At 32.5% G+C, this 25,551-nt stretch overlaps 1 protein-coding gene across 3 annotated transcripts in view; it reads left to right on the forward strand.

The window, feature by feature from the left end:
- The window catches only part of LOC144454039 (epithelial cell-transforming sequence 2 oncogene-like), a 144,066-nt gene that overhangs the window by 76,478 nt on the left and 42,037 nt on the right, over positions 1–25,551 (forward strand). For all 3 annotated transcript variants that reach the window (XR_013482473.1, XM_078145451.1, XM_078145452.1), the window contains exon 12: positions 20,315–20,497. Coding sequence is in view for 2 of the 3 variants with exons in the window: in XM_078145451.1 (XP_078001577.1) it covers positions 20,315–20,497 (183 nt within the window). In the remaining variant the exon portion in view is untranslated. The remainder of the gene's footprint in view (positions 1–20,314; positions 20,498–25,551) is intronic.

Raw genomic sequence — 25,551 nt, forward strand, 5'->3', positions numbered from 1 at the left:
TCTTGTGATCGATCAGCACCTGAGTACATATGTGAAATATGTAACAGACATTTTAAACATCAACATAACTTAAAGAAACATGAAAACACAAGAAATTGCTCTGAGAAAAACAAAATTCAATACATTGATGCATGTTCAACATGTGATCGCGTTTTTCCTGAGTTCATATGTGATAAATGTGGATTTGCATATAAATATGAATGTCATTTTAAAAAGCATTTTAACAGAAGTACACCTTGTGTTAAAAAACCTAAGAGATATATTTGTGAATGTAGTTTAGAATTAGGTAGTTATTTTGCGTTGTGTAGACATAGAAAGAAAACTTGTAATTTACAATTAGACAAATAAATATTTTAATGGATATAAATCTTTTTTTCCATTATATACAACATGACAAAGATTTTGAACCCATGCACTAAGCGAATGATAACAGTTGGTAGCCGTGTGTATAATAATCTTATACGGAATGGTGAACTACAATTTATTCCTAATATCACACCAACAATAAAACGAAGTGAACGAAGTGAAAATCCTAAACAACGAAGTGAAGATAATATCTTAGATTGGCCGGTACCTAGTGGTCTCCCTCGACCATTAACGGAACAATATATCATTAATCCTATTACCAAACGTATGATTAAAATAGGTAATGACATATATCAAACTCTTATTAACAGAGTTTATCGACATGTAGGTGGTGTTATAATGTTACCCAGATATCATGAACTTGAGAGAGCTTTTAAGGGATACGTGAAGTCATATAAAATTGATATTACCGAGAACGAGCCACATACGCAATTAATTGAAAATAAATACTTAATAAAACAAATCTTAGAACAAAATTTACAAGATACAGGTGGAATAAAAGCTATATTAACCTTAAAGATAAAATTTGTTAAAAATGATAAAAATATGGAAGAAATAACAAATGATGGTTATTTTAATAGTTGTCCATTGCAAATTATAAATTCTGACGAAATAGATGAAGAAATTAATGTAAGTTTCGAATGAATAATTGAGCATATCGCTAAATGGTTACGTGAAGGTTCTGGTTGGCAAATAAAAACACTTCTTAATTTTTATGTAAATATTGTAAAATACGAGCCTTTACAAGGTAGCTCATATATCAAATTACCCAGAGAATTACAACATCACATGAAAGGTCTCATTAACATACAAAATAATGATGTTCAATGTTTTAGATGGTGTCATTTAGCATATAAGTTTCCAGTCGAAATTCATAAAAATAGACCATCTAAATACAAACAACACATCGTTGATATAGATTATAAAGGAATAACATTCCCGGTTACTACAAAACAAATACCAAAAATTGAAAACCAAAATAATATATCTATTTCTGTATTTGGTTATAGTCAAAATAAACAAGCATATCCAATTTATGTTAGTAAACAAACTTGTAAAGATCACCTTGATTTACTATTAATAACTCATAGTGATAAAAATCATTATGTTTGGATCAAAGATTTTAATCGATTCATGCATGGTATAACAAATCATGATGGAAGAAAACATTTCTGTAGATATTGTTTACAACACTTTACAACTGCAGAGATTTTAAATCAGCACATTCCTATTTGTTTTGAAATAAATGGTACGCAAGCTATAAGAATGCCAACTGAGAAAAACAAATGGTTATCATTTAAAAATTATTCAAAACAATTAAATTCTCCTTTTGTTATTTACGCTGATTTTGAATCGATAACTGAAAACGTGAATACCTGCCATCCTAATAATAATACGGTATTCACGCATCATTATCAAAAACATGAAGTATGTAGTTTTGGATATAAACTTGTCTGTTGTTACAATGATAGATTCAGTAAAAAAAAAGTGTTATTTATAGAGGGCCAGATGCATCCAAGAAATTTATGGAAATGATGTTATCGGAAGTTGACTATTGTAATAATATTAAACAGCAACATTTTGATAAACCTTTGTGTATGAGTAAAAACGATGAAGACTGTTTCAAAAACGCAACGCAATGTCATATTTGTGAAAAATCATACGAAGATGGTACAAATGATATACGAGTCCGTGACCATTGCCATATTACCGGTAAATACCGTGGTTCAGCGCATGAATCCTGTAATATCAATTTTCAAGTAACGAAGAAAATCCCCATTATATTCCACAACTTAAAAGGATATGACAGTCATTTCATCGTACAAACTCTTGAAAATTTTAATGAAAAGATCGATATTATCCCACATTCTATGGAAATGTTCATGGCTATAATGGTTGGTACTCATTTAGTCTTCATAGATAGTTTAAATTTCTTGAATGCTTCATTAGAAAAACTCGTAGGTAACACAAGTGATTTCAAATACACAAAACAAGAATTCCCCAATAGTTTAAAATTACTAACACGGAAGGGTGTATACCCCTATGACTATATGGATTCCACCGAAAAATTCAATGATGTTAGTCTTCCATTAAAAGAAACATTTTATTCTATTTTAAATGAGGCTGGTATAACCGATGAAGATTATGTGCATGCGCAAGATATTTGGAAGCATTTTAATATGCAATGATGGGTGATTATCATGATCTATATCTTAAAACTGATGTATTATTACTAACGGATGTATTTGAAAATTTCCGAAAGACATGTAATCTATACTATAACCTTGATCCCTGTCATTACTTCAGTGCTCCAGGATTATCTTGGGATGCCTGCTTAAAAATGACTAAAATTAATCTCAAACTATTAACTGATATAGATATGCATCTCTTCATAGAAAAAGGTCTTCGTGGAGGTATTTCTTATATATCCGCTGGTCATGCAAAGGCAAACAATCCATATATGAAAGATTATGATCCAACTCAGGAATCAAAATATATCATGTATTTAGATGCTAATAATCTCTATGGTTGGGCAATTGTTCAATCTTTACCAACACATGGATTTAAATAGGTTGATATAGATTCGCTTGACTGTAAAAACTTAAGTAAGTACACCAATGAAAGTGACCATGGATTAATCCTTGAAGTTGATCTTGAATATCCTAGCGAGTTGCATGATCTTCACAATGATTATCCTTTAGCACCTGAGAGACTATGTATTACTGAAGACATGTTATCTCTGCATAACAAAAAGATACGTGACTTATTTAATATCAAATGTGGAAATATAGAAAAATTAACTACAACTCTGAGACCAAAAAGGAATTATGTACTTCATTTTCAAAACTTAAAACAATATTTATCACTCGGTTTAAAAGTCACTAAAATTCACAGAGCCATTGAGTTTAATCAATCAAAGTGGATGTCGCAATACATCTTATTTAACACGGAAAAAAGAAAGAAAGCAAGAAATGCCTTCGAAAAAGATTTTTTCAAACTAATGAATAACTCTGTCTTTGGACGTACTATGATGAATGTACGTAAGCATCGTAGTATAAAATTATGTATAACAGAAAAACAAATGCGAAAATTAGTATCTAAACCAACGTTTGTCATGCAAAAAATTATAACTGAAAGTCTAGTAGGAGTGGAAAACAAAAAAGAACGACTAACTCTAAATCAACCCTTGTATGTTGGGATGAGTATTCTTGATTTGTCTAAAACTTTAATGTATGACTTTCATTACAACTATATCAAAGAAAAATATGGTTCAAAAGCAAAATTGCTATTCACAGATACCGATTCATTAATGTATGAAATTCAAGCCATTGATCCCTATAAAGATTTCTATCAAGACAAAGATCTGTTCGATAATAGTGATTACTCATCTGAGAGTCCATACTATTTTGATTATAATAAAAAGATAATCGGTAAAATGAAAGATGAATGTGCCGGTGTACCAACCACTGAATTTATTGGACTTCGAAGTAAAATGTATTCTTATATCACAGAAACTTCATCAACCCGAAAAGCAAAAGGAATGAAAAAGATAGTTATGAAAAAGAATATCACCCATGAAGAATATAAGACAGTACTTTTGGAAAATTTACAAATGAAACATTCCATGAATACTATACGATCGATAAATCACCAGATTGGTAGTTACAAAATCAATAAAACTTCTTTAAGTTGCTTTAATGATAAACGTTATGTTCTTGATCATCGTAACACGCTAGCATATGGTCACGTAACTTTAGGTAAGCTCGAGTTGAAATGAAATTGGATAACCATTAAAATCTATTAGTTCATTATTTTGATTAGTTATCCAAATTCGAAGACTAGTTATATTCATTTTCTTAATTGGTACATATTCTTCCTCTTTAAAACCAAGTATTTTTGCAAAATTCTTTGGCTTTGAAAAGTCTACTTTAACATTATCACCGAGTATCATCTGTGTTTTTCCTGTTGGCAAAATTCTCTTAAAATTTAATTACTTTTGTTCTACCAATCGCTAGTGATAATGTTTCTACATTGTAATTACCTGGTTCTACTTTTTTAACTGATGTTTTATTGTTAACGGTAAAAGCAATTTCATTGGTTTTTTTTGTAATATTATACCAGGAATTATATAATTTACACTCCAACAGTCGTATTTGTTTATAACCAGTCAGCGTTTCTGTAAAACTGGTAGTGATATCATTAGATTCTTTGTTTATATACAACTTCATTGTTTTTTAAAATATTATAGTATATATTATATACGAAATACAAAAATATAATATGCCATCAAATTTTGGACTAGGTATGATAACATCTCTAGGATTTGAACTTAATGATCTCAAAGATGTTTACACCCCCACATCGTATTTAACCAGACGTAATAATAATAAAGATTTCATCTTTAAATGGAAAAATAATACTAAATCATTTAATTTAGAACCAGCAGCAATTCAATCACACGAGCATACCAACAATTTAGTAGACCTAAATGACGTAGATGAGACAATCGAAGAATATAGAGTATCAAAACATCATGTACCATTTGGTTTTGTGTATAGCAACAGAGATGCTAAGTTCTATACTTTTGAATTACCACGAGATTTTGTTGAATTGATTGAAAAGCCATTAACTATTGATCATGGTTTAACTGATCGAGTTCCTTATGTGTTGGTTTATAATGACAATAATAAGACATTTAGTTTAGCTGATATCAGACACTATTTACCGGAAGCAGATCCTAGACTAGACCTGTTAGACCTTCTGAATCCAAAGCTGCATTTAAAATTGGATGTTATAAAAACAATAGCGATGGAAAACATTATTTTTCGTAAAATTATAAATTCAGGGAAATGGTATTGTAGTTACAACGTTAAAGAAGGAAATGTTAACTTATTTTATGATACTCAGTTTAAAATATTAGGTTTGAAACCACATGAGGGCGAGGCTAAACTAAAATTGGTTACTGTTAGTGAAGCGATGACGGACGATATAAAGTTAATAAATAATACATATAATACTATGATTTTATTAACTCTTGGTTCACTAGTAATTGGGGTAGCTGGTTTAGTAACAAGAATATATTATAAAAGACAGTGGTTTTTACAATCAAGTGATATTCAAGAGTCAACAGAGTCAGCAGAGTCTAAAGAATTAACGACACCACAACCAATTAAAAATAAACAATTAACGACACCACAACCAATTAAAAATAATGCTTTGTTTGAAATGGAATAATATGGATCACTATTATATTTATTTTTTATATATTATATTATATATAAACACTATACACTATACACAATGACAGACTATACTAAACTAATCGTGAATGGTCTTTATGATGGTGCAGTTTTATCTGCTTTAACAATAGCTAATAGTTTTATACTTGACAAGACTATGAAGATGGCTCCAGACAGTCCTAAAACAAGTACTTCATTTAAGAAGTTTGCTTCTCTCACAATAGCTATAAGTGTTGCAGTATTAGAGAAAGATGTGTTAGAACAAAGAAATATGTTACCAGTTGATCCTTATAAAGGATAAATATAAAGGATAATTTAATAATTTAATAATTTAATAATTTTATAGTTTATATATCTTAATATAGTATATACTATACATAATGGGTGCGGCAATTGCGATGTTGGTTGGTGGAGCTGTTTTAAATGCAACTGCCTTTGTTGGAGCTGGTTATTTAGGTAAGACACTTTCAGGTGATTCAAAAGAAAAACATGAAAAAGAATTAAAGAGACATGATTTAGCTTTGGAGAATTTCAATAAAGATCGAGAGGTATGGTTGGAACAAAAAGTATTGGATTTTATAGCGAAACAAAAAAATTTAGATGTTCATGCGAGACAAAATGTGGTTCTGACTGATCAAAATTTAAATTTATATCTAGAATATCATCCACAGAGTACACAGAGTAGTCTTGCCAGTCTTAAAAATAAACCCGAATTTAGTGACTATTATCAGCCTTCTAACAACATGAAGACATACCAATACATTTATTTAGCTGGTGGTGGAATATTATTAGTTTATTTAACAAAAAAATATAATAAATAATATATAACTAATAAATATAATAAATAATATATAACTATATAATGGCAGTCTGTAAAGCAGTATGTCAATTATGTAAATGAAATGGTGTAACAGATGCGACCCATGATTGTACTAACATTTGTGGTGCACTGTTTGGAAAATCTCATTGTTTTAATTGTTGTGATTCGATGATAGACATGAACTGGTATAACATCATACATTGTAACATATGTAAAAGATTCAATATACCTCGTGATGATATTTGTAAAAACATTTGTGGTAACATGTATGGAAGGTTTCACTGTTTTAACTGCTGTAATTCGTTTAACAAACCTTTAGATGAAAACTTTGAGCATGATCAAAGAAAAAAACAAAACATCTATGACCCTAAAAACCACATTAAAAAGGTTTTTAAGAAATATAATCTTAATTATTATCTTTTAACAACTGTTACTATAATATTTTCATCAATTAATGTAGTTTATATAGTGCCAACACGATATCGATCACTCAACTTTAGTGTAATTATAAAAGCAATTCTATTATACTTAGGAAAATATCAGGAAGCTGTTCAAATACCAGAGTTAAAAACGGAAGCATTTTCACAGAATCAAATTCTTAAACGATTTTGGGATAAATGGAATGCAGAATACACAGAAATAGTGAGATTTAGTTGGTGGCGTTTACGTGTGCATCAAATCTTTTTAAAAATGAAGTTGAATAGGCTTGACTCTGAAATCAAGAATCAATTAAATCAACCAAAAAATAAGGTCTATTAATACACCAACCTATTGTATATTAATTTTTTAAAATTAATATTCATCATCATCATATTCACTTCTTTTGCTTGTGATGGAAATAAGAGTAATAAATCATTAATAACAGAATTGAAATCATTATCATCAAAATATTCTTCTTTCTTTTCTTTCTTTTCTTTCTCTTCTTTGTTTTCTTTCTTTTTAGGAATTTCTTCTTTTTTTTCTTGTGGTAAATTTAAGAGATCATTAATAACAAAATTGAAATCATTTTCATCAAAATATGAAGGTGGAATGATGGATTTAATTTCTTTTGGTTCAGGGGAAGCGTTAACTATGGTGCAAAAAGTACAGGAAGCGGGGCAAGCAGGATTATAGTATTTTTTGTTAGACATTCTCGTTGTATATAATACCGTAAATTAATTTATTGTGTGTACCATGTTACCATTTGTTTAATTGGACGTTACAACTTTTCTTTTTATGTATATACAATGTAATATAACTACCTAATTCTAAACCACAATCACAGATATATCTTATACTTCTGTTAAGATATATCTGGTTTAAAAAGCCTTCTACGGTGAAACGACATGGTTGTTTTTGTGTTTACACAAATGTTATATAGATTAAGCCATTTATTTTACGTAAAAAAGGCGAAATATGGGGTATGTCGTTAGGGTGGTCTTAAATTGTCATTTTCCATACTACTAATGGGCGAGACCATATTTAACACAGACTCTGAGGAAGCACCTCTACTAGTGGTGGTTGATACAGCTATGAATATTCGGCACAACGACTACCCAAAGTATAGCAATGCTTCACAGCTGGATGTACGGGCAGTGCTAGTTTACAAAGAGAGTAAAGGAAGGTCAAATATGCGATGTTGGAAATGTAATAGAATTGGGCGTATTGCTAGATTATGTTAGTGTAACAGACATGGCGATAGGTATGATATATATGAGAGATGGAGACGACAAATAAGTCAACGCTGTGGATGAAGACCTGTCACCTGATGTAACATGGGTATGAGTTTATGAGTATTGTTATAGAAGTATTGACTGATGAGTATTAAAAGACTTTTGAACATTGTTGAGACAAGCGTGGTTAGTGAATGTAAAGAAATTGTCGTTATAGCAACAGGAAAAAAAAATGGGCATGCCGGGGGAGGAACACTGTATTCTAATTACAATCTCTCCTGTCTTAACTAGGCGGGGGTTTTACCCTATGCCTGGATTTACAGTCTATTACAGAGTGTAAAATGTAAATTTCTTGTTGAATACTAAATCTCACTGTCGTATGGCCCTGTATGGGCATGTGCCCGACATCTCGGAATGGGAAAAGACTATACACAAGGACCCAATGCGGGCTTATTGAGGGTATTGCTCACTTGGAAAACTAGATGGACTGATTGGAACGGTCGGACACCAAATACCACTGTTCTCGCCCACACAAAACTTGTGCAACAATAAGGGTTGACTATGTCATGGATCTGCATTTTTAAAAACCCTGCGTAGAAATGTGGGAACAAAAAGTGAAGCTAACGAGGCTCTACGACAGTTATACGACACTGTGGACAACCTTGATATACTGTTAGACCTAGAGTATATTCCATAAATTGCTAATCCTGCCGATGAACCATCTTGTTAATTGTCAGCAAGTGATGCCAAACAGTTACTGAGTACTAAGAACCTGTAGAATACGAGTTCGGTCATCATACTGCTGACTTAATGGCCTCAGACTCGAAACAGCATGAACAATTTTATTGCGTCACAAGTAAAGAAAAAAAAATCTGGACGTATGCTCAATCGAAAAGAAAGACTAGCGCCAGCGTTCCTGATCTGTATAATAATGAAAATAAGTATATGAGCGTTTGCCAGATTTTGGTATCAAACAAAGGAACTCCTCTTAAATGGCTTTGCTCATACCTCACAGACAGATTTCAATCAGTTACAGTAAATGAGAAAATGTCACTTGCTCAATTGCTACGGTTCGGAGTACCTCAGGGCTCTGTCCTAGGACCTCTACTGTTTACTATTTATATTTCACCACTCGGTCAGATCATTCGCCGTCATGAACTTCAGTTTCACCAATTCGCCGACGATAATGAACTGTACTTGTCTTTTAAGAAATCCAACACCACCTCTGCCGTATCTTCTATTGAAGAATGTGTCAACGATATTAAGAAATGGATGACGCAAAATAAACTGAAGTTAAATGATTCTAAGACAGAAGTCATTTTAATTCGTTCCAAATTTGATCATTCGCCGTTGCCTCTCACTTCCATCAACATATGTTCAAGTGTTATTGAAACTACTTCATCTGCGAGAAACATTGGTGTCATATTTGATGACAATTATACATTTCAACAACACATAATTACCACCTGCCGCACCATTCACTTCCTCCTTCGTAAAATTGGACACATCAGGAAATACCTCTCTCAGGATTCTTGTGCCACCCTCTCCATGTTGTCATATCATCGAAGCTGGACTATTGTAATTCCTTACTATATGGTCTGCCTGACGTTCACTTACAGCACTTACAACGTGCCCAAAATACGGCAGCTAGGATTATTACGCGCACCAGGAAATTCGAACACATAACCCCTATTCTAAAACAACTTCATTGGCTTCCAGTATCTCATCGTATTGTTTTCAAACTTCTGCTCTTCACTTATAAAGCCCTTAATGGAATCTCTCCACAATATCTCAAGAACTTAATTACACCTCGTTCTTCATTACGCACTCTTCGTTCATCGGATAAATGCCTTCTGCATACACCCAAATGGAATCTGGTTTCCTATGGTCGCCGCTCCTTCTCTTCAGCAGCTCCTGAACTTTGGAACTCTCTACCCCTGAACATTAAAACCTCTCCCAATGTTAACATTTTCAAAAGACGCTTGAAAACCCACATATTTCAGAGAGCTTTTTCATCTCCTTTCTAACTCTAAGCACCACTGAAAATTGTTTTCTTTGGATATTTGGCGCTATATAAATTTATTAGATAGATAGATAGATAGAACCGATATGGAAAAGGCAGACGTTCTAGCAGACATCCTTTCTTCTGATTTACAAATGAACCTAAGAGGGTCTGCCAAGATTTTTAATCCTTAATATTCGTTGTATGAAACCTCTAGTAATAACAACTGATGTAGTGAATAAAAAGCTGAGTAAGTTTGATATCTCTAATTCACCAGGGCCGGATAATCTTCACCATAGACTGTTATGGGAGATGTCTGACATTATTTGTATTCCACTGGCTTTTATTTTCAACAGTGACATTAAAGACGGTCACACACCTGATGATTGGAAGTTTGCTGATATTACAGCAATTTTCAATGAAGGAGGCCAAAAAGAAGAGCAAGACTTGTTTAATAGTCTGGCGAGTATTGCTTGCAAAACCCTGAATCTATTATAGGAGACAATATACTGGAGTGCCACAAGTTGCTTAGTAGTAAACAGTTTGGACTCATCAGTGGAAAATCTACTGTGCTTCAACTATTACAGGTGATAGGGACAGAAATTTTAGACAATAGAGGTTGTATTGATGTAATTTATTGTGATTTCATGAAGGCGTTCGATAAGGTGCCACACCTGAAATTTGTTCATAAACTTAGAGCATTCGGAACAAGGAGCCTAATGTTTCATGGATACAATCATTTTTGTTTGGGAGGAAACAAAAGGGTAGCCATCAATGGAGAAGTGTCAAATTAAGTTTCGTCATGTTCTAATGGTATACTCAGGCAAGGATCGGTCCTAGGATAGCTTTTGCTCGTATTGTTTATCAATGATCTCTGTCAGATGTATTCTTTCTTGTATGCAGATGACACAAAGTTTTTATGAGCAGTGTATAATACAATCAACTGTAAGTGTTTGCAGGATGATGTATACAATATTCAGAGCTGAGCGACTTCGTTTTCACCCGGATTAGTGTAAAGTTAGGCCAATTGAGAAGTCGAATCTGGATAAATTCCATATAAACTCAGGGAAAACTGTAAACCAATGGAATTCATTACAAAGGAGAAAGATATAGGGGTAGTTGTTGACAATAAGTTGTCGTTTAACGATCACACATCGGTAAAGGTCTCAGAGGCAAATAAGGTGATGGGTGTGATAGACGAACAATTGAATACTTGGGCCAAAGAACGTTTACACTGCTGTATATGGTGCTAATGCGGCCTCACCTCAAGTATGCAAATCAAGTTGGTGTGCGCTCTATATGAAACAAATTGAAACAATTGAGAATGTACAGAGGAGGGTGACTAAACAAGTACCAGGTCTGTCCAAATTGTCTTATCCAGAAAGCCTTCAGCTGCTTAAGATCCCCTTACTAGCTAATCATCATGTAAGAGGTGACATGATTAAAATGTTCAAAATCTTGAGGGGAATATATGACCCAGAAGTTTCAAATTTTGTGCAGCTACGATCTGACTTGAGTACCAGAGGGTCACTAGTGAAGACTTATAAAACATTGTCTTATCTGAATCCAAGAAAAAGTGCATTTGTAAGTAGATCAGTTGAAATATTGTATCATCATCATCAACTGTATAGGTGTTTGAAAGTCGTCTACAGAAACTGGGGGAAAATCAACCCGCGTGATTATAAGGCAAACTCTATTGAAACCTCACTGTCTTGAGACCGTAGTACACAGGAACCTCATGACTAAGTGAGCACAGAGCTGACAGTAGAGGCCAGACAGGCCTAGAGTCAGAATGAATCTATGAATGAGATTAGAAACGGGTCAGGTTCTAGCTCCCAACAAAATAGGAAATGAGGATTATACTTTCACATGTCTGATTGGTATAATACTTAATATTTGACTGATATTTATGCATAGTAATTACAGAGATATAAATAGAAATCCAATGAGACAATGCTTTAGTGTAAACAAAAGTTTGTGTACCACCACTGCCTAAAGATATAGTGACATTGGATGACAGAATTTGTGAAATTCAACAGAAGGCAATATCAACACCCAATAGTGTCAAGAATATACCTGAATGAATAGATAATGTTTGCAGATTCAATACCTTAGTCAAGCTCTCAAGTTGGTATAAGTGGTGGGACCGTTGATGAGTATTGGAGAGAGAGGGTGTTTGAAGTGAACATGTGGAGGATAATTTCACTGGGTCATAAATATGCAAATTAGGTCTAAAAATATAAAATTTTGTAAAAATGTTTCAAAAATCTTCTCCAAAACTACTGAGCCAACTGAGTTGAAATTTGTTGTGTGGGTGTCTAGGGATGAGCAGATATAAGTTAGTTCAAGTCTAATCTATTGAACTCTGAGTCTAATCAATCAATCTATTGAACTCTTGAGTTTAATCTATCAATCTATTGAACTCTTGAGTTTAATCTATCAATCTATTGAACTCTTGAGTCTAATCTATCAATCTATTGAACTCTGAGTCTAATCAATCAATCTATTGAACTCTTGAATTTAATCTTTCAATCTATTGAACTCTTGAGTCTAATCTATCAATCTATTGAACTCTGAGTCTAATCAATCAATCTATTGAACTCTTGAGTTTAATCTTTCAATCTATTGAACTCTTGAGTCTAATCTATCAATCTATTGAACTCTGAGTTTAATCTATCAATCTATTGAACTCTTGTGTCTAATCAATCAATCTATTGAACTCTGAGTGTAATCTATCAATCTATTGAACTCTTGTGTCTAATCTATCAATCTATTGAACTCTGAGTTTAATCTATCAATCTATTGAACTCTTGTGTCTAATCAATCAATCTATTGAACTCTTGTGTCTAATCTATCAATCTATTGAACTCTTGTGTCTAATCTATCAATCTATTGAACTCTTGTGTCTAATCTATCAATCTATTGAACTCTGAGTTTAATCTATCAATCTATTGAACTCTTGTGTCTAATCTATCAATCTATTGAACTCTTGAGTTTAATCTATCAATCTATTGAATTCTTGTGTCCAATCTATCAATCTATTGAAATCTTGTGTCTAATCAATCAATCTATTGAACTCTGAGTGTAATCTATCAATCTATTGAACTCTTGTGTCTAATCTATCAATCTATTGAACTCTGAGTCGAATCAATCAATCTATTGAACTCTGAGTTTAATCTATCAATCTATTGAACTCTTGTGTCTAATCTGTCAATCTATTGAACTCTTGTGTCTAATCTATCAATCTATTGAACTCTTGTGTCTAATCTATCAGTCTATTGAACTCTTGTGTCTAATCTATCAATCTATTGAACTCTTGAGTTTAATCTATCAATCTATTGAACTCTTGAGTTTAATCTATCAATCTATTGAACTCTTGAGTCTAATCTATCAATCTATTGAACTCTGAGTCTAATCAATCAATCTATTGAACTCTTGAATTTAATCTTTCAATCTATTGAACTCTTGAGTCTAATCTATCAATCTATTGAACTCTGAGTCTAATCAATCAATCTATTGAACTCTTGAGTTTAATCTTTCAATCTATTGAACTCTTGAATCTAATCTATCAATCTATTGAACTCTGAGTTTAATCTATCAATCTATTGATCTCTTGTGTCTAATCTATCAATCTATTGAACTCTTGAGTTTAATCTATCAATCTATTGAATTCTTGTGTCCAATCTATCAATCTATTGAAATCTTGTGTCTAATCAATCAATCTATTGAACTCTGAGTGTAATCTATCAATCTATTGAACTCTTGTGTCTAATCTATCAATCTATTGAACTCTTGTGTCTAATCTATCAATCTATTGAACTCTTGTGTCTAATCTATCAATCTATTGAACTCGTGTGTCTAATCTATCAATCTATTGAACTCTGAGTCTAATCAATCAATCTATTGAACTCTGAGTTTAATCTATCAATCTATTGAAATCTTGTGTCTAATCTGTCAATCTATTGAACTCTTGTGTCTAATCTATCAATCTATTGAACTCTTGTGTCTAATCTATCAATCTATTGAACTCTTGTGTCTAATCTATCAATCTATTGAACTCTGAGTCTAATCAATCAATCTATTGAACTCTGAGTTTAATCTATCAATCTATTGAACTCTTGTGTCTAATCTGTCAATCTATTGAACTCTTGTGTCTAATCTATCAATATTGAACTCTTGTGTCTAATCTATCAATCTATTGAACTCTTGTGTCTAATCTATCAATCTATTGAACTCTGAGTCTAATCAATCAATCTATTGAACTCTGAGTGTAATCTATCAATCTATTGAACTCTTGTGTCTAATCTATCAATCTATTGAACTCTGAGTCGAATCAATCAATCTATTGAACTCTGAGTTTAATCTATCAATCTATTGAACTCTTGTGTCTAATCTGTCAATCTATTGAACTCTTGTGTCTAATCTATCAATCTATTGAACTCTTGTGTCTAATCTATCAGTCTATTGAACTCTTGTGTCTAATCTATCAATCTATTGAACTCTTGAGTTTAATCTATCAATCTATTGAACTCTTGAGTTTAATCTATCAATCTATTGAACTCTTGAGTCTAATCTATCAATCTATTGAACTCTGAGTCTAATCAATCAATCTATTGAACTCTTGAATTTAATCTTTCAATCTATTGAACTCTTGAGTCTAATCTATCAATCTATTGAACTCTGAGTCTAATCAATCAATCTATTGAACTCTTGAATCTAATCTATCAATCTATTGAACTCTGAGTTTAATCTATCAATCTATTGAACTCTTGTGTCTAATCTATCAATCTATTGAACTCTTGAGTTTAATCTATCAATCTATTGAATTCTTGTGTCCAATCTATCAATCTATTGAAATCTTGTGTCTAATCTGTCAATCTATTGAACTCTTGTGTCTAATCTATCAATCTATTGAACTCTTGTGTCTAATCTATCAGTCTATTGAACTCTTGTGTCTAATCTATCAATCTATTGAACTCTTGAGTTTAATCTATCAATCTATTGAACTCTTGAGTTTAATCTATCAATCTATTGAACTCTTGAGTCTAATCTATCAATCTATTGAACTCTGAGTCTAATCAATCAATCTATTGAACTCTTGAATTTAATCTTTCAATCTATTGAACTCTTGAGTCTAATCTATCAATCTATTGAACTCTGAGTCTAATCAATCAATCTATTGAACTCTTGAGTTTAATCTTTCAATCTATTGAACTCTTGAATCTAATCTATCAATCTATTGAACTCTGAGTTTAATCTATCAATCTATTGAACTCTTGTGTCTAATCTATCAATCTATTGAACTCTTGAGTTTAATCTATCAATCTATTGAATTCTTGTGTCCAATCTATCAATCTATTGAAATCTTGTGTCTAATCAATCAATCTATTGAACTCTGAGTGTAATCTATCAATCTATTGAACTCTTGTGTCTAATCTATCAATCTATTGAACTCTTGTGTCTAATCTATCAATCTATTGAACTCTTGTGTCTAATCTATCAATCTATTGAACTCTTGTGTCTAATCTATCAATCTATTGAACTCTGAGTCTAATCAATCAATCTATTGAACTCTGAGTTTAATCTATCAATCTATTGAACTCTTGTGTCTAATCTGTCAATCTATTGAACTCTTGTGTCTAATCTATCAATCTATTGAACTCTTGTGTCTAATCTATCAATCTATTGAACTCTTGTGTCTAATCTATCAATCTATTGAACTCTGAGTCTAATCAATCAATCTATTGAACTCTGAGTTTAATCTATCAATCTATTGAACTCTTGTGTCTAATCTGTCAATCTATTGAACTCTTGTGTCTAATCTATCAATATTGAACTCTTGTGTCTAATCTATCAATCTATTGAACTCTTGTGTCTAATCTATCAATCTATTGAACTCTGAGTCTAATCAATCAATCTATTGAACTCTGAGTGTAATCTATCAATCTATTGAACTCTTGTGTCTAATCTATCAATCTATTGAACTCTGAGTCGAATCAATCAATCTATTGAACTCTGAGTTTAATCTATCAATCTATTGAACTCTTGTGTCTAATCTGTCAATCTATTGAACTCTTGTGTCTAATCTATCAATCTATTGAACTCTTGTGTCTAATCTATCAGTCTATTGAACTCTTGTGTCTAATCTATCAATCTATTGAACTCTTGAGTTTAATCTATCAATCTATTGAACTCTTGAGTTTAATCTATCAATCTATTGAACTCTTGAGTCTAATCTATCAATCTATTGAACTCTGAGTCTAATCAATCAATCTATTGAACTCTTGAATTTAATCTTTCAATCTATTGAACTCTTGAGTCTAATCTATCAATCTATTGAACTCTGAGTCTAATCAATCAATCTATTGAACTCTTGAGTTTAATCTTTCAATCTATTGAACTCTTGAATCTAATCTATCAATCTATTGAACTCTGAGTTTAATCTATCAATCTATTGAACTCTTGTGTCTAATCTATCAATCTATTGAACTCTTGAGTTTAATCTATCAATCTATTGAATTCTTGTGTCCAATCTATCAATCTATTGAAATCTTGTGTCTAATCAATCAATCTATTGAACTCTGAGTGTAATCTATCAATCTATTGAACTCTTGTGTCTAATCTATCAATCTATTGAACTCTTGTGTCTAATCTATCAATCTATTGAACTCTTGTGTCTAATCTATCAATCTATTGAACTCTTGTGTCTAATCTATCAATCTATTGAACTCTTGTGTCTAATCTATCAATCTATTGAACTCTTGTGTCTAATCTATCAATCTATTGAACTCTGAGTCTAATCAATCAATCTATTGAACTCTGAGTTTAATCTATCAATCTATTGAACTCTTGTGTCTAATCTGTCAATCTATTGAACTCTTGTGTCTAATCTATCAATATTGAACTCTTGTGTCTAATCTATCAATCTATTGAACTCTTGTGTCTAATCTATCAATCTATTGAACTCTGAGTCTAATCAATCAATCTATTGAACTCTGAGTTTAATCTATCAATCTATTGAACTCTTGTGTCTAATCTGTCAATCTATTGAACTCTTGTGTCTAATCTATCAATATTGAACTCTTGTGTTTAATCTATCAATCTATTGAACTCTTGTGTCTAATCTATCAATCTATTGAACTCTTGTGTCTAATCTATCAATATTGAACTCTTGTGTCTAATCTATCAATCTATTGAACTCTTGTGTCTAATCTACCAATCTATTGAACTCTGAGTCTAATCAATCAATCTATTGAACTCTGAGTTTAATCTATCAATCTATTGAACTCTTGTGTCTAATCTGTCAATCTATTGAACTCTTGTGTCTAATCTATCAATATTGAACTCTTGTGTCCAATCTATCAATCTATTGAACTCTATCTATTGAACTCTGAGTCTAATCAATCAATCTATTGAACTCTGAGTTTAATCTATCAATCTATTGAACTCTTGTGTCTAATCTGTCAATCTATTGAACTCTTGTGTCTAATCTATCAATATTGAACTCTTGTGTCTAATCTATCAATCTATTGAACTCTTGTGTCTAATCTATCAATCTATTGAAATCTTGTGTCTAATCTATCAATCTATTGAACTCTGAGTCTAATCAATCAATCTATTGAACTCTGAGTTTAATCTATCAATCTATTGAACTCTTGAGTCTCATCTATCAATCTATTGAACTCTTGTGTCCAATCTATCAATCTATTGAACTCTTGTGTCTAATCTATCAGTCTATTGAATTCTTGAGTGTAATCTATCAATCTATTGAACTCTTGAGTTTAATCTATCAATCTATTGAATTCTTGTGTCCAATCTATCAATCTATTGAAATCTTGTGTCTAATCAATCAATCTATTGAACTCTGAGTTTAATCTATCAATCTATTGAACTCTTGTGTCTAATCTGTCAATCTATTGAACTCTTGTGTCTAATCTATCAATATTGAACTCTTGTGTCTAATCTATCAATCTATTGAACTCTTGTGTCTAATCTATCAATCTATTGAACTCTTGTGTCTAATCTATCAATATTGAACTCTTGTGTCTAATCTATCAATCTATTGAACTCTTGTGTCTAATCTATCAATCTATTGAACTCTGAGTCTAATCAATCAATCTATTGAACTCTGAGTTTAATCTATCAATCTATTGAACTCTTGTGTCTAATCTGTCAATCTATTGAACTCTTGTGTCTAATCTATCAATATTGAACTCTTGTGTCCAATCTATCAATCTATTGAACTCTATCTATTGAACTCTGAGTCTAATCAATCAATCTATTGAACTCTGAGTTTAATCTATCAATCTATTGAACTCTTGTGTCTAATCTATCAATCTATTGAACTCTTGTGTCTAATCTATCAATATTGAACTCTTGTGTCTAATCTATCAATCTATTGAACTCTTGTGTCTAATCTATCAATCTATTGAAATCTTGTGTCTAATCTATCAATCTATTGAACTCTGAGTCTAATCAATCAATCTATTGAACTCTGAGTTTAATCTATCAATCTATTGAACTCTTGAGTCTCGTCTATCAATCTATTGAACTCTTGTGTCCAATCTATCAATCTATTGAACTCTTGTGTCTAATCTATCAGTCTATTGAATTCTTGAGTGTAATCTATCAATCTATTGAACTCTTGAGTTTAATCTATCAATCTATTGAACTCTGAGTTTAATCTATCAATCTATTGAACTCTTGTGTCTAATCTATCAATCTATTGAACTCTTGTGTCTAATCTATCAATCTATTGAACTCTTGTGTCTAATCTATCAATCTATTGAACTCTTGTGTCTAATCTATCAATCTATTGAACTCTGAGTTTAATCTATCAATCTATTGAACTCTTGTGTCTAATCTATCAATCTATTGAATTCTTGAGTGTAATCTATCAATCTATTGAACTCTTGTGTCTAATCTATCAATCTATTGAACTCTGAGTTTAATCTATCAATCTATTGAACTCTTGTGTCTAATCTATCAATCTATTGAACTCTTGTGTCTAATCTATCAATCTATTGAACTCTTGTGTGTCTAATCTATCAATCTATTGAACTCTGAGTTTAATCTATCAATCTATTGAACTCTTGTGTCTAATCTATCAATCTATTGAACTCTTGTGTCTAATCTATCAATCTATTGAACTCTTGAGTTTAATCTATCAATCTATTGAACTCTTATGTCTAATCTATCAATCTATTGAACTCTTGTGTCTAATCTATCAATCTATTGCACTCTTGTGTCTAATCTATCAATCTATTGAACTCTTGTGTCTAATCTATCAATCTATTGAACTCTTGTGTCTAATCTATCAATCTATTGAACTCTTGTGTCTAATCTATCAATCTATTGAACTCTTGTGTCTAATCTATCAATCTATTGAACTCTTGTGTCTAATCTATCAATCTATTGAACTCTTGTGTCTAATCTATCAATCTATTGAACTCTTGTGTCTAATCTATCAATCTATTGAACTCTTGTGTCTAATCTATCAATCTATTGAACTCTTGTGTCTAATCTATCAATCTATTGAACTCTTGTGTGTCTAATCTATCAATCTATTGAACTCTGAGTTTAATCTATCAATCTATTGAACTCTTGTGTCTAATCTATCAATCTATTGAACTCTTGTGTCTAATCTATCAATCTATTGAACTCTTGAGTTTAATCTATCAATCTATTGAACTCTTATGTCTAATCTATCAATCTATTGAACTCTTGTGTCTAATCTATCAATCTATTGCACTCTTGTGTCTAATCTATCAATCTATTGAACTCTTGTGTCTAATCTATCAATCTATTGAACTCTTGTGTCTAATCTATCAATCTATTGAACTCTTGTGTCTAATCTATCAATCTATTGAACTCTTGTGTCTAATCTATCAATCTATTGAACTCTTGTGTCTAATCTATCAATCTATTGAACTCTTGTGTCTAATCTATCAATCTATTGAACTCTTGTGTCTAATCTATCAATCTATTGAACTCTTGTGTCTAATCTATCAATCTATTGAACTCTTGTGTCTAATCTATCAATCTATTGAACTCTGAGTTTAATCTATCAATCTATTGAACTCTTGTGTCTAATCTATCAATCTATTGAACTCTTGAGTCTAATCTATCAATCTATTGAACTCTGAGTTTAATCTATAAATCTATTGAACTCCTAGTCCATCAATATTTATTGTCATATATTTATATTGTTTGCCTACTTGTAATGTCTTAACAGTGGACAGTGAGTGGCTGATCTCACCTGATGGGATTACTCCACCAGCCCTATACTTCAATGCAGATCAACTGAAAGCCTGGATTAGTACTGCTAATCTTGTCCAAGAAGCTATCAGAACTATAAACAGAAGAATGAAGACATACTTTGACACTCAGCAAAGAGATTTAGCTGCAAAGACAACAGGTAATTAAAAGTCAAATACATTTGAATAATAGTTGGATGAATTTAATAGTGATGTAATGTTTGCAGTTATAGACAACAGGTCATGTAGCATTATATTAAATCAAGCTATGCTACATGTATGTTCACATTCACTTGAGTTGGGTCATTAGATTAGCAACGTATTATTTGCACTTATAAAAGTTATAAATTTATTACTAGGTGATCTGATAAGAACTCCTTTTACTGTAACATTGTTTTCACACAGGCTTCAGTGATTGGCTTAAATCATATCACATGGTATTGCATAGCCAGGCAATAAATATAATATTTTGTATTGCTGACTACAGATTGACATTTGATTTATTTTATTCAGATAACTTCTACATACCGTATGTACTGGGATAGCACAAATACAGTTAAAATGAACCAAACTGCACAGGACATAGCAAGACTGATATCATAGTAACTTTTACTCGGGTCTTTTGAATCGCCAGTTCACATTGACTCAGTGCATGCATCTGTACAACATTTGCTGTTCATGCTAGCTAGCTGTGTTGGACTCGCTAACCCCTGGGCGCTAACCATGGCCTCTTTTACTGCAGTGTAAAAAATTCACCGTTTGAAAGTCCATCATTTCTGTTGTACTCCCCAATTATAGTTTTTACGGAAGTACTAAAAGGGGGATGTCCGTCTGTGTGTCTGCCATGTGTCCGTCTGTGTGTGTGTGTATGTGTGTCTGTCTGTCTGTCTGTCTGTCTGTCTATGTCACCATTTTCTTAAAAACGACTGGCTCAATTATAATGAAATTTAGTATATATAATGTTTGGGGTAATGGCTAGACCTGATTAGTTTTTGAGCAAGATCTTTTCATGTTAATTAGGGAAATTTGCATATCAATGAAATCATCTAATTAAGCAATATCTTAAGACTGCATACTTCAATTACAATATAATTGAGTGTAATCGTTAAACATAACAACATACATTTGTCCTATAAAATTTATTAATGTACCTTACAGTGTTAATGAATAATTTGCATAATTAATTATTTTCGGTAATTAGGCTATATCTTAAGAATACATACTTCAATTTCAATATAATTTACTTCATACATTAAACATACCAAAGTTTATACGCCCTATAAAGTTTGTTGATGTACCATTACAGTGTTAATAACTAATTTGCATGATTAATGATTTTTGGTAATTAAGATATATCATAAGAATGCATACTTCAATTTCAATATCATTTAGTACATATGTTAACAAAGCGGATATGTCCTATAAAATTTGTTGATACAGCTTACAGTTTTAATGAAAAATTTGCATAAATAATGATTTTAGGTAACTAGGCTGTATCTTAAAAATGCAGGCTTCAAATTCCATATTAATATGGTACATATATCAACCATAATAATACGCTCCTGTCCTATGAAGTTTGTTGCTACAACTTTTACCTTTAATGAGTATTTTGAATAATGAACGATATTCAGTAATTAAGCAGTATCATCCACTCTTCAAATTACGTATAATTTGGCAGATACATTAAGCTAAGAAAGCACGCTTGTCCACAAAAAAGCCTGTTACCATAGTTTTTTTAGTTTAATGAGGCATTTGCATAATTAGTGAGTCCCTTACGAGAGGCATTCAGTTTAAATCTGGTGAGGACTTCTTTTGGGAAAGTTGTATGCGTGAGTATCCTGTACTTTTTCTGCATTGCCGCAAACGTGGCAGTTGCCATACTTTGCCATAACATTAGGCCATTATTTTTATCTGAAACGCATTCTTTGAGAGATGGACATTGATTGGTCAGATTAGGTTATTTCAAAGTGTAGCGGAAGAAATAACAGCTCTGGTTTGCGAGAATGGGGAATTTTGGTCAAAAACTTATATCTCAAAAAGTACTTAGTCAGTGAGACTGAAATTTGGTGAGATGTTTCTAGAAGAGTTATTCTGCATATTTTGTCTTCAAATGTTGACACAATAGGTTGTAGCAACCATGACCACACCCTTAGCAACAACCAAATGCCAATTTATTTTGCTAAAATAACAATATCATCTGGTAGGCAAGCAACAACCAAGTGATTGCATTTATTGCAGAATATCTTTATGGCAGACCCTCACGCTCCCCATGTGTGTGTGTGTGTTACTCAGGAAGTTGTTGTAGAGGGCGCATCGGACTCCCCAGCAAAATGTCAGTTACTCTTAGTTGGTCAAAGTTTGTGGCTGTGTTTTTTTACTGCTTATTGACGGTATGCCCTTTGCTAGTTCCGACTCCAGTGCGTCTAAATAAAAATGTATGAGTAGATTTACATAGTTAGTCCCCGCCGTACGAAGTCCGGGACGGGGACTTATGGATTGGGTTCCATCTGTCTGTGTGTCCACCCGTCCGTCCGTCTGACCGTCCGCAGCCGTTTCTTGGAGATGCCAGGACCGATTGTTTTAAAACTTGGTACAGGGGCAACATACAATAGCATACATATGCACGTCAATTTGTTTCATGATACGATCCAATATGGCCACCTAGCAGCCATTTTGTTTGTGAATTTTCCATGTCCAAAGCCATAACTCAGACATGCTTGAACAGATCTCATTCAAAGTTGGTATTAGGACAGTGTTCTATGACATACATGTGCATATCCATTTGTTGTCATGATATGATCCAATATGGCCGCCTAGCAGCCATTTTGTTTGCGAATTTTCCATGGCCAAATCCATAACTCAGACATGCTTGAACAGATCTCATTCAAAGTTGGTATTAGGACAGTGTTCTATGACATACAGGTGCATATCCATTTTCATCGTGATACGATCCAATATGCCTGCCTGGCAGCCATTTTGTTTGCGAATTTTCCATGTCCAAAGCCATAACTCAGACATGCTTGAACAGATCTCATTCAAAGTTGGTATTAGGACAGTGTTCTATGACATACATGTGCATATCCATTTTCTTTGTGATACGATCCCCCATACCCAACCCATCCTTTATTGTTGTAGGCATATTCCATGTCCAACAAGCAGACACAACATATCTAAGTCTGTTTGATTTAGGTTCACAAGAGTTGTTGTGTGATCAGAGTAGTGATAATTCCTTAAAGGCCAAGGTCCACTATATAAAGAGGATTATGGGTAATGTATGCATATGCGGGAAATTCAAACTGCTGTAAGGAGCACTGACTTTGCCCTCATGTCTTCATCCAATTTTGCACTGAAAAAGTTTCACATGGCTCTCATATTTCATATATAATGTTTGTAAATATATAGTGATGCAACATGAGTAGAAATAACTGACGTTGACTAAGTTTGGTAGCCAATATAGCAGGTTTACCGTCAAACTGACCCAAAATTTGTTTCAAATTTGTCTAGTAAAAACCGTTGGCCAGTTGTCAATTAGGCTTACAAGTTACACAAAGGCTGTCAAAGCATAATAAGACACTGTGAATGGTGCAAATAAACAACGTGCGAAATGCCAAATACCGAATGCAAACAATACAAGCGAACAAAAGAGTCTGTGTGCACTCTGTTAGCCCGATATTTTGCATAATATCAAGCTCACATGTGCGAACGGTACGTGAAAATGATACATTGTTACTGAAATAGAATGACATAAAATGAAACCAAAATGTTCCTCAGTTTGATCGATGTACGTTCTGGGTTGCTACACTCCTCACAATTTCATACAACTTTTTGTGCGCGCGACAAGTGTTTTTTGTGAAGTAGTTGTATCGTTGACGTACCTATACCTAGTAGGCAGTGATGTATATAATAGCCTGTTACCTACCAGTCACAATGCCCAGCTATAACTTATAAACACAACAGTTTAGTTGTTGGACCGGCTAAGGAAAGTACTAAAACCTGATGACCATTGAAAAAAATTCTGAGGTCGGAAAATGAAATACGAGTTTCCCAAAAGTACTAATAGCAAGTAAAATACCCAAAGTGTAAAAAAAAAGAAATACATTCATAATTATTTGGAAAACATTTGAGGATTAGGACAAGACTGGCCATGCTATCGCTAGCGAAAGCCTTCGAACTAGTTTCATAAGGACCGGACGTTGAAGGAAGCGCGAAGCGAAGTGTGATAGGTCAATGTGACGTCTCATGATGTATGATGCAAGAACACGACGTTTACGTAGAGTATAATTAAATATTTTCTAAACTTCAGCGGAAAGAAATTTTGTCGATCGGACACTGACTATTTTCAAATTCATAAAACATCTGAGAAAAATGAAGCGAGGAAGCAAAATGTAGCACTGACAGACAAGATAGACGTACGGTACGTGTACAGGAGGCGAGGCACACCATGTGGTGCAAACTGGACAATGATCGTGCGTGTCACGTATATGGCATCATAATAATAATAATAATAAGTTTATTTCACCAAGAATAAATGTACATGTACATGATTGGTGAGGACCAGAGAGGTAGTTCTAGTGGAACTAATCGAGTCTCTGGCCCTGAATACATACACTTGTTAAATGAAAGCAGTAAATTTTGCCATCTTATATACATTAGATATACATTAAATATATTTACAGTGTCAACAAAGACTGAAACTTACATTAGAAAGAAAAAATATGATACAGGATTTTCACTATACTGTGTTCAAAAGATAATTCTTAAGCGACTTTTTAAATAAATTTCTTGAGGTTATTGATTTTATCAGATTTGGAGTTTCGTTCCAGTGTTTTGCGATAGAGTAATAAATGTTGTTTTGAGTTGTACTTAAATTTACTTTTGGAATAACGAAGTTGTCGCCAGTGGCAAGACGTGTATTATATGAATGTGATATAGAGGTAGCATAACGATCTATTGAATGAGCATAATGACCTGTCTTTAAATCAAAAGCAAATACACAAGTTTGGAATTTACAAAGCTTATAAATGTTAAGAATGCCAAGTTGTCGGAATAAAGGAGCACTAGGTGTGTTTGGATCAGAAAAGGTGATCAGTCTAACGAGTCTTTTTTGTAATTTAAAAATGCGGTCTAAGTGAGTTTTATATGCATTGCCCCAAATTTCAATACAATACATTATATGGGGAAGAATAAAGCAATTGTACAAAAGTAACATGGTTGA

Source organism: Glandiceps talaboti, chromosome 3 (genome assembly GCF_964340395.1).
Source record: "Glandiceps talaboti chromosome 3, keGlaTala1.1, whole genome shotgun sequence".
In the NCBI taxonomy this organism is placed as follows: domain Eukaryota; kingdom Metazoa; phylum Hemichordata; class Enteropneusta; family Spengelidae; genus Glandiceps; species Glandiceps talaboti.